Source organism: Eimeria acervulina, genomic scaffold, assembly GCF_000499425.1.
Source record: "Eimeria acervulina Houghton genomic scaffold, Eah_scaff970, whole genome shotgun sequence".
In the NCBI taxonomy this organism is placed as follows: Eukaryota; Apicomplexa; class Conoidasida; order Eucoccidiorida; family Eimeriidae; genus Eimeria; species Eimeria acervulina.
In genome coordinates, this window is record NW_013547043.1 from 1,444 (window position 1) to 12,678 (window position 11,235).

The window sequence follows — 11,235 nt, forward strand, 5'->3', positions numbered from 1 at the left end:
TTCAAGCAAACTATCAGGCAAACCCTAAACCCTAAACCCTAAACCCTAAACCCTAAACCCTAAACCCTAAAGTCCTGAGTCCTATACTCAAAAACCCTAAAGCCTAAAACCTTAAAACCCTAAAATCTCAAACCCTAAATCCGTGGCAGCAACAAACCGTAAACCCTCGATATAATACCCTAAGCCCTCAATATATAAAGCATTGAACCCTCAATATAAAACCCTAAACCCTAGGGCCTCCAAGTGTATTTTTAGGGTTTGTGCTGCAGTGTGTAATATGCGACGAATCTCACTACCTGAAGAACCACCACGCCAAACGAACGCAAACGGTAAACACAATCTCGAGGGTTTAGGGTTTAGGGTTTAGGGTTTGGGGTTTGAGGGCATTGCAAAGCCCACTCCTTCCAAAGGCTCCGGACCCTCTGCATCTCCTCTCCTCCCCGTAGCTAGCTAGCTAGCTAGCTATCCACTCGGTTAGCTAGCTAGCCAGCCAGCTACTTAGCTAGCTATCCATCCACCCCGTTAGCTAGCTAGCTAGCCGGATAGTTAGACAGCTAGCCAGCCAGCTAGTTAGCTAACTAGCTAACTAGCTAACTACTTAGCTAGCCAGCCAGCTAGCTAGCTAACTAGCTAACTAGCTAACTAGCTAGCTAGCTAGCTAGGTTGGTGTTTGTTGGGTATGCAGATCTGCCCAATGCTGCGACAGGCGCGGCGAGCTCTTCTCCTCTCCGGCACCCCCGCATTAAACCGCCCAGTAGAACTCTATCAACAACTCAACTGCTTAGTAGGGTTTAGGGTTTAGGGTTTAGGGTTTAGGGTTTTGGGTTAATGTCTGTTTATCATTGTGTATCTTTGTTTGTGTCTGTGTGAATGTATTTCTTGTTTTGTTTGGTGCAGAGCTTTATTGTTTTTTGTTTATATTTTATCGGCTTTGTTTATTTTTACTGCAATTCCACATAATTTATTTCTTTTTTCTGTTATTTTAGGGTTTAGGGTTTAGGGTTTAGGGTTTAGGGTTTTAGGGTTTATTGTTTGTTTATTTGTTTTTTGTGTTTTGTTGATGGCGACGTATTACTTTTTATTTGTTTTTTTGTTTGTTGTTTGTGTATGTGTGTGTAAATGGATTGTAGATTACACATCGGGGTGTATATGCAGGTCAAAATAATTATTTTTTTCTCTATTTGTTTGCAGCTGCCTGACTTATGCTCTTATCGAGAGTTTGCTTCACGTTATTGCGTTCCTATTTTTAATGCATTTACCCGGCGTTTTGAAGATGATGGACATCAAAGAGAAGAAGAATTACATTTGCTGCTTACTCAAACAATTCTAATCCGAAGACTTAAAAAAGATGTTTTAAAAGAACTGCCACCAAAAGTCAGGTGCGTTGATATATTCGGGTGTATAGGCACCTCATAAATGATGTATACGCATCTTTTTCAGGTGTATAGGCACCTTCAATCAATATATTTAGGTGTCTAGAGACATTTTAAATAGACATATTCGGGTGTATAGGCACCTCATGCAGGTCTATAAGCATTTTAAATAGATATATTCGGGTGTATAGGCACCTTAAATCAATATATTCAGCTGTTGATAGTCTAGGATCCATTATTATTTGCTGTTTATTCTTATTTGCTGTTCCTTATTATTTGTTATATATATATATATATCGCTCTCTTAATGAAATGTACTAATTTATAGCGTGTATTATAACAATAATATATTTATATCTACATATATACATATATATTTATATATTTATATATTTCTTTAGGTCTCGCATTCCTATTGAAATTTATTACTATTACTGCCTCATTACATCAATTATATATCTGTATATATATACATAAATAAGTATATGTATATATATATATATATTTAATTATTGATATATTTCTTTAGGTCTCGCATTCCTATTGAAATCCCAGCGAAAGAGTTGCGTGAAATTCAAAAGAAGATGAACGGGGTTGACTCATCTCTGCTCGCTGCAGCACTTTCTCAAGAGGCGGTGAGTTGGGGTGTATGCGCACCTCAGCTTGCATGCAGACGCAAAAGATAACAAGAAATAAATAAATAAATAATTAAAGAGAGAGAGACGGAGAGAGAGAGAGACAGATATATATAAATATATATATATATATATATTAAGTTTACGTTCGTAGGTTTGTCTGTGTAGTGTGTAATAAAAATAAATATAACAATAAAATAATAATAACAAAAAACAAGAATAATAAAGAAATATATAAACAAAGACGTATGCATTTATACATGTCTTTATGTATTGCTTGGCTCATTTTCTTCTTATCTGCTGCCGCGCTGCTGCTGCTGCTGCTGCTGCTGCTACTGTTGCTACTGCTGCTACTGTTGCTGCTGCTGCTACTGTTGCTACTGCTGTTCCTGCTGCTACTGCTGCTTCTGTTACTGGTGCTCCTGTTGCTCCTGTTGCTGCTGCTACTGCTGTTGCTGCTACTGTTGCTGCTGTTGCAGGACAACGAACAGCAGCAGCAGCAGCAGCAGCAAGATGAGGAGGAGGAGCAGCAGCAGAAGGGGCGTTCAAGTCATGCATTAGTATCAGAGTTATTTTTATTGACTGGGAAGGCGAAGTTAACAGGGATTTGTAGTTATTTATCTTATTTGCTGAACTGCAGCGTAAAGTTTATTGTATTTGCTCATCATCTAATTGTTTTAGATGCTCTTTATGAATATATTACAAAGCATGAAGGAAAACTTGCTGTTAAAATCGATGGACGTACACCCCAAATGCAGAGAGAACAAAAAGTTAACGAATTTCAACAAAACCCTCTCTGCATGGTAGTCTACTTCTATCTATTTAATTTAATTTAATTTAATTTAACTTAATTTAATTTAAGTTAATTTAACTTAATTTAATTGATTGTTTAATCTACTTTTTTATCTATTTAATTTAATTTTATTTAATTTAATTTTATTTAATTTAATTTTACTTTTTTATTATTTTTGTTTATTCATTTGAGTCGTTAAGTGCATGGTTACTTACCTTTTAATTTTATTTGTTATTACTCTTTGTTCTTTTTATTTTTATCTACTTTACTATTTTTAATCCATTATTTTATTTTATTTTATTTTATTCTATCTTAATTTATTTTATTTTAATTTATTATTTATTTTTTATTGTTGTTTTTGTTATTCTTTTTGTTGTTCTTTTTATACTTTTATTTACTCTTATTTTTTCTTGAATATTTTTTATCTGTTTTTGAGTCTTTTAATGCCTGTTAATCACTTTAATATTATTATTTATTCTTTTTATTTATAGTTTTTATTTTGCTGCTGTTGTTTGTTTTGTTTAGGTAGCAGTACTATCGATAACTGCATGCGGCCAGGGTTTAAATTTAACAGCAGCGGTGCGCAGTTTAGTTGGGGTGTACAGGCAGCTCCTTCCTTGTCTTTGTTTTCATTTTAGTTGTTTTACTATTTCTTATTATAATTCTATTTATATTTTAATATTTTTATATTTATATTCATTATTTTGCGGAGAGCTGACTGTACACCGCAGCTCTCGTGTGCTGCTGCTTCATTTGCTGCTTTTGCTGCATTTGCTGCATTTGCTGCTGCTTTTGCTTTTGCTGCTGCATGCATGCAGGGTACAGTGGTGTTCGCAGAGTTATTTTGGGTGCCTGGCTATTTGCTGCAAGCCGAAGATCGCTCGCACAGAATTGGAAGCAAACATAACTCAGTTCATATACATTACCTCATCGGAGAGGTAATCTAGTGCAGCAGCAAATGCAGCAGCAACAGCAGCAGCAGCAACAGCAGCAGCAGCAGCAGTTAGAAGCAGCAGTAGGAGGTAGCAGCAGCAGTAGCGGCAGCAGTAGCAGCACGAGCAGCTAACAGCAGCAGCAGCAGTAGCAGCAATTAACAGCAATAACAGGAGCGGCAGCAGCAACAACAACTGGAGCAGTAGCAGCAACAGCAGCAGCAGCTAACAGCAGCAGCAGTAGAGGCAAGAGCACGCCTAAATACATCAATAAATAGATAATGAAGCGTGAATAATAGTTAAATATATATGTAGATAAATGTATACAATATTATATATATATATGCTGTCTATATAATATATATAATATATATATATATATATTATAGAGATGCTGTCTTGCTGCACATCTTTGTCTATTTCTGTTAATATCTGTCTTTGTTTATTTTGGTTAATTTTTGTGTTTGTTTATACACTGCATTTTATCTGCATTTTATCTCTTTCTCTGTCTCTTTATCTGTTTATCTGTCTCCTTTTACATATTCTGTTTGTTTATTTAAATTTATATTTATCTCTCTTTTATTTGCTTTTTAGGTTTTGTTTATTTGCTTCTGTTTTCCTGTATTTGTTTATTTCTTTCAAGTGTAACATATCCTATACTATTATTAAAGACCTGTCTGCTGCTGCTGCTGCTGCTGCTGCTGCTGCAGAACACGCTTGACGACGCGGTGTACAGGCAGCTGCAGCAGAAGTGGGGAGTGCTGTCTAACACCTTAGACGGAGAGCAGCAGCAGCTAAAGCTGCTCTCCTGCAGCAAAGGCAGCATCCCTCTACCCCCGCAGCAACTGCAGCAAGGCAGCAGCACACGAACAGCAGCAGCAGCACCTGCAGCAGCAGCAGCAGTAGCAGCGGAAGGGGACGAAGATGATATTATAGAAGTTCTTCAGTCCGATACAAAACAACAACTCGCGCCAATCAATACAAAGCAGCAGCAGCAGCAGCAGCAGCAGCAACAGGGGCTGCTGCAGTTCTTTAAGAAGGCGCGGGTTGAGTAGAGACGCGCAAATACTTATAAATTTGTCTCTTTATAAATGTAAGATGCAGCAGCTGCAGCAGCAGCAGCAGCTGCTGCTGGTGCTGCTGCATGGGTTGCTGCTGAGGTGTGCGTACACCTGGGCTGCTGCTGCAGCTGTATAAAGCTTTTGTTTCTCTAAGCGAGAAGAGACAGATTAATATTATTATAGATGAAGCAGCAGCAGCAGAGACAGGGGGGATGAACAGTGGAGACAACTTAACTGGCTGTCTCTCCTTCACTGCCTCAGCTGCTGCTCCTATCCTGCTGCTGCTGCTGCTCTTGCTGCAGCTGCAGCAGCAGCAGCAGCAGCAACAGCAGCAGCAGCAGCACCTGCAGCAGCTGCTGTTGCTGCTTCTGCTAAATACTTCTTTGCTCGTTGCTAACACCTCTGCTGCTACTGCTGGCTTCCGTGCTGCCCCATCTGTCTCCTGCTGCTGTTGCTGCTGCTGCTGCTGCTGCTGTTCCTTTGCCTAAGGGGAGGTCCCCAAAGAAACCAGGGACGTGAACGTTGCTGCTGCTGCGGCTGCTGCTGGGGTAGCTTCCTGCTGCTGCTGCTGCTGCTGGGGCATAGGCTCTATTATGTACAGATGTATAGTCGGAGAGGAACGGCTGCTGCTGCTGCTGCTGCTGCTGCTGCTTTGATGGCATATAGTAAGTTGCTGCTGCTGTTGTTGCTGCAGTTTGCATGCAGTACACCTCAGTGGCTGTCTCTCTTACATCCACAGCATCGAAGCTCTGCCCCAGGGTCTGCTGCAGCAGCACCTGCTGCTGCTGCTGCTGCTGCTGCTGCTGCTGTCTTAATGAATGCTGAGGGCTTCCGCTAGGCAGACCAGACCACCACTCCGGCTGAGTTGCCTCTACGGGGGGCTCCTGATTAACAAACACCAAGTCGAGGGTTTAGGGTTTAGGGTTTGTTGAGGGTTTAGGGCTTAAGGTTTGTTGAGGGTTTAGGGTTTAAGGTTTGTTGAGGGTTTAGGGTTTAGGGTTTGTTGAGGGTTTAGGGCCTCTCTAGGGTTTAGGGTTTAGGGTTTGGGGCGTCTCTGGGGTTTAGAATCTCTTTAGGGGCTAGGGTTTAGGGTTTTGGGTTTAGGCTTCCTGAGGGTTTAGGGTTTAGGGCCTCGAGAGGGTCATTAGATTAGGGTTTAGGGTTTGAAGGCTAGCTAGGGTTTAGGGTTTAGGGCTGGGGTGTATATGACAATTAGGGTTTATGGCTTAGGGTTTAGGGTTTAGGGTGATGGTTTGGCCGGTGGTCCAGGTCGAGACGATGGTTTAGGGTTTAGGGTTTGGCTTTGTGTTTAGGGTTTAGGGTTTAGGCTTTAGGGTTTAGGGTTTAGGGTTTATTGTTTTTTCTTACTTTGCAGAGTCCGAGGGTTCGGAAGAGACAGAAAGGGTCGATGGCCATCTTGCGCTGAGGGTTTAGGGTTTAGGGTTTAGGGTTTAGGAGGTGTATGTACACCTGAACAGCAGCAGGTTTGCTGCAGTCGTACACGAGTTTATTTTGCTGCTGCTGCAGTCTGAGGTGTATGTACACCTCAATTGCTTCGAGTCTCGAACAACGCCTCTGCTGCAGCAGCAGCAGGCCGCTGTCGCTGGCGGCGAGGCTGCTGCTGCTGCTGCTGCTGTTGCTGCTGCTGCTGCTGTTGCTGCTGCAATTTGCTTTGTCTGATTAGAGGCAAATTAAATACCTTAACATAAAACAAATATTAAAAGTGATAAATCCCTGCAGAAGATGCAACGCACTCAACCGCAAGAACGAGCTGCTGTTGCTGTTGCTGCTGCTGTTGCTGCTGCTGCTGCTGCTGCTGCTGTTGCTGCCGACAAGAGACTCCGCAGCAGCGACAGCTGCTGGTTGCGGTGTACGTACATCTTTTGATAAGCAATTAAAAAATTAATTAAAAATTAATTTAGTTTTTAATTTAAACTTTAACATATTTACAGAAAACGAGAAAGAAGAAAACTAAAAGTACTGCAGCATTCGGGTGTATCTGCAGCTCTAGTCTGCCTTCCCACCCCTAAGAAGATTTAGCTCGATAGATAATTTAAATTGTTAAATTAAATTAATTAATTATAAAACAATATTAAATATTTTTATTCAATTTTATTTAAAAATTCTTTTTGTTAACCTCCTTTTCAGTAGAAGGGCTTAAAGTTTTGTTTGTTATATTATCTTTTTCTTGCTTTGTTTGTTTATTAGGTTAATTCTATTTAATTCATTTTACCTCTTTGTTGTCTATCTCTTTCCTTTTTTACTTTCTTTGTTTGCTTCTCTTACTTTGTTGTCTTTATTTAGAGGGGCCTTGAGGTGTATAGGCAGCTTGAGTTTATGTATACTGCTTTATTAACTCTCCTTCTGCCTTTGTGTGTTTTGTCTCCCCCTCATAGTGCTGCTGTTGCTGCTGCCCGTCATAGTGCTGCTGGTGGTGCTGCTGCTGCTGTTGCTTCTGTTTGTGCCGCTGTTGCTGCTGCTGTTGCTGCGGCTGATGCCGCTGTTGGTGCTGCTGTTGCTGCTGCTGATGCCGCTGCTGATGCGGTTGTTGCTGCAGCTGTTGCTGTTGCTGCTGCTGTTGTTGCCGCTGCCGTTGCTGCTGCCGCGGTTACTGCTGCTTCTGATGTTGTTGCTGCTGCTGTTGCTGCTGTTGCTGTTGCTGCTGCTATTGCGGCTGTTGTTGTTGCTGTTGCTGCTGCCGTTGCTGGGAGACAAAGCGAAGAGGGACAGCAGCTGTCTCCTTTGCTGTCTCTGTTTATTTTCTTCATTTTGCTGCACTTTTAATATTTTGTCTGTTCCTCTTAAACTTCTTTAAATACCTCCAGCTGCTGTTGTTGCTGTTACTGCTGCTGCTGCTGCTGTTATTTCTACTGCTGCTGCCGCTCCTGCTGGCAGCGCTGCTGTAGCAGCACCTGCTCTTGCTGCTGATGCGGTTGTTGCTGCAGCTGTTGCTGCTGCTGCTGATGCGGTTGTCGCTGCAGCAGCAGCAGATTGATACTTGTTGCTGCAGTCTCTTCACTTTGCTGCTGCTGTCTCTGCTGCGTGTTGCTGCTGTCTCCTGTCTCTTTATTTTGCTGCTTTTGTCTCCCCCCAAGAATTGACATTCTACTTCAGCAGCAGCAGCAGCAGCAGCAGGCTTTCACCCTGCACAAAGCCTGAGGCTCTTATTTCTTTAATGCAGCAGCGGCAGTAGCAGGAACAGCAGCAGCAACAGCAGCAGCAGCTAAGGAGACATCCCGCTATGGGTTAGAATTGCACAACTCAAAGACATCTGCTGCTGCTGCTTCCGCCTCTGTTGTTGTTGCTGCTGTTGCTGTTGTTGGTGGTGCTGCTGCTGTGGCTGCTACTTTTGTTGCTGCTACTGGTGTTGCAGTTGCTGCTGCTGCTTTTGCTGCTGCTGGGGGGAGATGCAATCGTGCTGGCTGGCGTTCGTTCCAGTAGGCAAATTTTAGTGGGCAAACCCTAAACCCTAAACCCTAAACCCTAAACCCTAAACCCTAAACCCTAAACCCTAGGGCTTATGTTGATTGCCGGGATCCTGCTGAGCACAGAAGGTGAAGGAAGGGTTTGGCCTTAGAGCATTCGTCTTCACTGTAAGGGTTTAGCCTCATATGTTCATCTAGAGGTTTAGGGTTTAGGGTTTAGGGTTTAGGGTCTAGGGTTTAGGGTTTGATCTTTAGGGTTTAGGGTTTCGGTTCTAGGGTTTAGGGTTTAGGGTTTGATCTTTAGGGTTTAGGGTTTAGGGGTTAGGGTTTAGGGTTTAGGGTTTGATCTTCAGGGTTTAGGGTTTAGGGTTTATGGTTTAGGGTTTAGTGTTTGATGTTTAGGGTTTAGGGTTACGGTTCTAGGGCTTAGGGTTTAGTGTTTGATCTTCAGGGTTCAGGATTCAGGGTTTAGGGTTTAGGGTTTGATGTCTAGGGTTTAGGGTTTCGGGTCTAGGGTTTAGGGTTTAGGGTTTAGGGTTTAGGGTTTAGGGTCACTTGTGTCCAGTGGTCTTTGGGGTGTATCGGCGGAGAAGCCGCGCGCAAATGTCTGAAATAAAAAAATTAAATTAATTTATTTTAATTAATAAACAAATAAAAATTAAATAAATAAATACTTTTGCTGCTGCAGCTCTCCTTTGGCTGTCTGTGTTCTAGCTGTATCGGCCGCTGGGCAGGAAGGGTTTTTAGGGTTTAGGGTTTAGGGTTTAGGGTATAGGGTTTGTTGTTATATTTTTAATAAAAGCCACTGAAAACTAAGTCTAAAAGATTATGGTTTGTTGTTAAGAAATCGGAGTTTAGGGTTTAGGGTTTAGGGTTTAGGGTTTAGGGTTTAGGGTTTGGCTGGCTGTCGTTTGCGGCGGGTTTGCGCGCTGTTAGTTTGTTTGATTATATTTGTTTGTTTTCTTTCTTTTGTGTTTGCAGCTTAAATAGTATTATATTAAAGTAAATACATCTTTATTTTATTATTTGTTTATATTTTTCTTTGTTTTTTTATTTTTGTCTGTAGAATGTCGCGCTTAAGCAACAAGTGTTTAGTAGGGGCCTCAGCAGCAAGCCTCCGGCTAGCTGCAGGTTTGCTGCTGCTCTTTGCTGCTGCTGCTGCAGCTGTCTCTATTAACAGCAAACACATTCAGCTGTCTTTAAACCGTCTGAACCCTGTCTTGAAGAGCAGCAGCAACAGCAGCAGCAGGAGCAGCAGGAACAGCAGCAGCAGCAGTTTCATCGATGTCAACAGCGCTATACCCCAAGACCTCCTTTTTCCCAGCAGCAGCAGCAGCAGCAGCAGTATCAGCAGCAGGAGCAGCAGCAGAAGCATTAAGAGGGGAGTCAACGGGGGTTTATTATATGCAGGAGACAATATATCTGCTGCTCTGCTGCATCAAAATGCAGCAAATGGAGGTGCCTATACACCTGAGAGTATGGTTGAAGTAGCGGATACTCGCGGTGTTTTAAAGAAAGCAAAGAAAGTTCTTAACAAGCGCAGCCAAGAGCGTTTGATACAGCAGCAGCTGCAGCGACAAAGTGCAGCAATATCTCGACAAATAGCAGAAACAATCGGACTAAGAAATGAGCTTGCTGCTGTTCAAGATACAGTTCAAGGAGAAGTCTTTGTAGGTGTAAAAGAAAAGAAACATACTGTCTCCTTTGCTGTCTCCTTCGGCCCTCTTTGGCTGTATGCGCAGGTTGAAGCTGCAATAGGGCGTCCTTATACTGTACGCTTCCCTGTATCGTCTTTATTATCTGCAGATATATCAGTAAATGATATTAAAAAAGAATTAATAGATGCTGAAAATCAAAGAAAGCTGCTGCCGAGGAGTATACGCAGCAGCACTGTTGCTGTCAATGGCTGGGGGTCTCTGTCTTCTGCTGCTGAAAGAAAATTCGTGCTGCAGCTATTAAATGTTGCTGTTGTTAATGTAGGAGAAGCATTAGAGCCGCTTCAAGCGCCTCTTTCACAACTTCCTGTTGCTGCTCTTGCTGCTGATGTTCTTGTTTATCTAAGCAGACGTGCTGCTGCTTTTGCTGCACTTGCTGTTAAAAAGAATGTGTTTTTCTTTAATGCTAATGCTGCTTCGTTTTGGTTGACAAGAAGAGGCTCTGTAAAGTTTGCAGACACGAAAGGAGCAGTAGCAGCAAAGACTAAAGCTGCTGCTGCTGCTGCTACTGCTGCAGCAGGAGGAGAACCGCACAAAAGGCTAGCTGGAGCTCTTGCTGCTGCTCTATTCAATCTATGGTGTACGCCAGCACGTGCTGCTGCAGCACCAGCAGCAGAAGCAGCAGCAACACCCGCAGCACCAGCAGCAGAAGCAGAAGAAGCAGCAACTGCAACAGCAGCACCAGAAACAGCAGCAGCAGCAGCAGCAGAGCCGCAGGCTTCATCCCAAGGCTTCGCCCAACTCCTATCTAACGAGCCGACGCCTCAGCAGCAGACCCCTGAAACACAGCAGCAGCAGCAGCAGCAGCAGCCGGAGCAGGCTGCTCCCGCTGCTGCTCCTGATGCTGGTGCTGCTGCTCCTCCTGCTGCTGGTGCTGGTGCTGGTGCTGCTGCTGTTGAGGAGACTGAAGGGACCCCGGAGGAGGAATTGCTGCTGGAAGCAGAGCAGCAGCAGCAGCAGAAGCTGCTGCAAGGGTCGTGTCGAGACGCTTCCGTGCTGCAGCTAATCAGGCAGCTAACTGCAGCACAAGGTACTGCAGCAGCAATTTTGAGAGCTAATGAATACTTCAGCAGCAAATAAATAAACCACCTACAAATCAAACAATACATTGCATCACAGCTAGCTACCTAGCTAGCTAGCTGGCTAGCTAGCTACAGGCCTAGGCGCACCTGCCTAACTAACGCCTAGCTGAATGGCTAGCTAGCTAGCTAGCTAGCCGAATGTGTGGCGATATGTTTGTCTAGCTAGCTATCTAGCTAGCTAGCTAGCCGGCTATATATATATATATATATATATATATA

The 11,235-nt window shown here is 42.9% G+C and overlaps 2 protein-coding genes across 2 annotated transcripts; both read left to right on the forward strand.

Annotated features, from left to right (window-relative positions):
* Positions 1–1,957: 1,957 nt before the first annotated feature.
* Positions 1,958–4,788, forward strand: EAH_00053090 (hypothetical protein; the record flags this gene model as incomplete). Its single annotated transcript, XM_013391090.1, has 4 exons — positions 1,958–2,008; positions 2,488–2,649; positions 3,620–3,739; positions 4,444–4,788. The coding sequence occupies 4 exons, from the start codon at positions 1,958–1,960 to the stop codon at positions 4,786–4,788; spliced, it is 678 nt and encodes a 225-aa protein (XP_013246544.1).
* Positions 4,789–9,286: 4,498 nt separating this feature from the next.
* EAH_00053100 (hypothetical protein, conserved) lies at positions 9,287–11,014 on the forward strand (the record flags this gene model as incomplete). Its single annotated transcript, XM_013391091.1, has 1 exon — positions 9,287–11,014. One exon carries the CDS (start codon positions 9,287–9,289, stop codon positions 11,012–11,014), a length of 1,728 nt encoding a protein of 575 aa, XP_013246545.1.
* Positions 11,015–11,235: the final 221 nt, after the last annotated feature.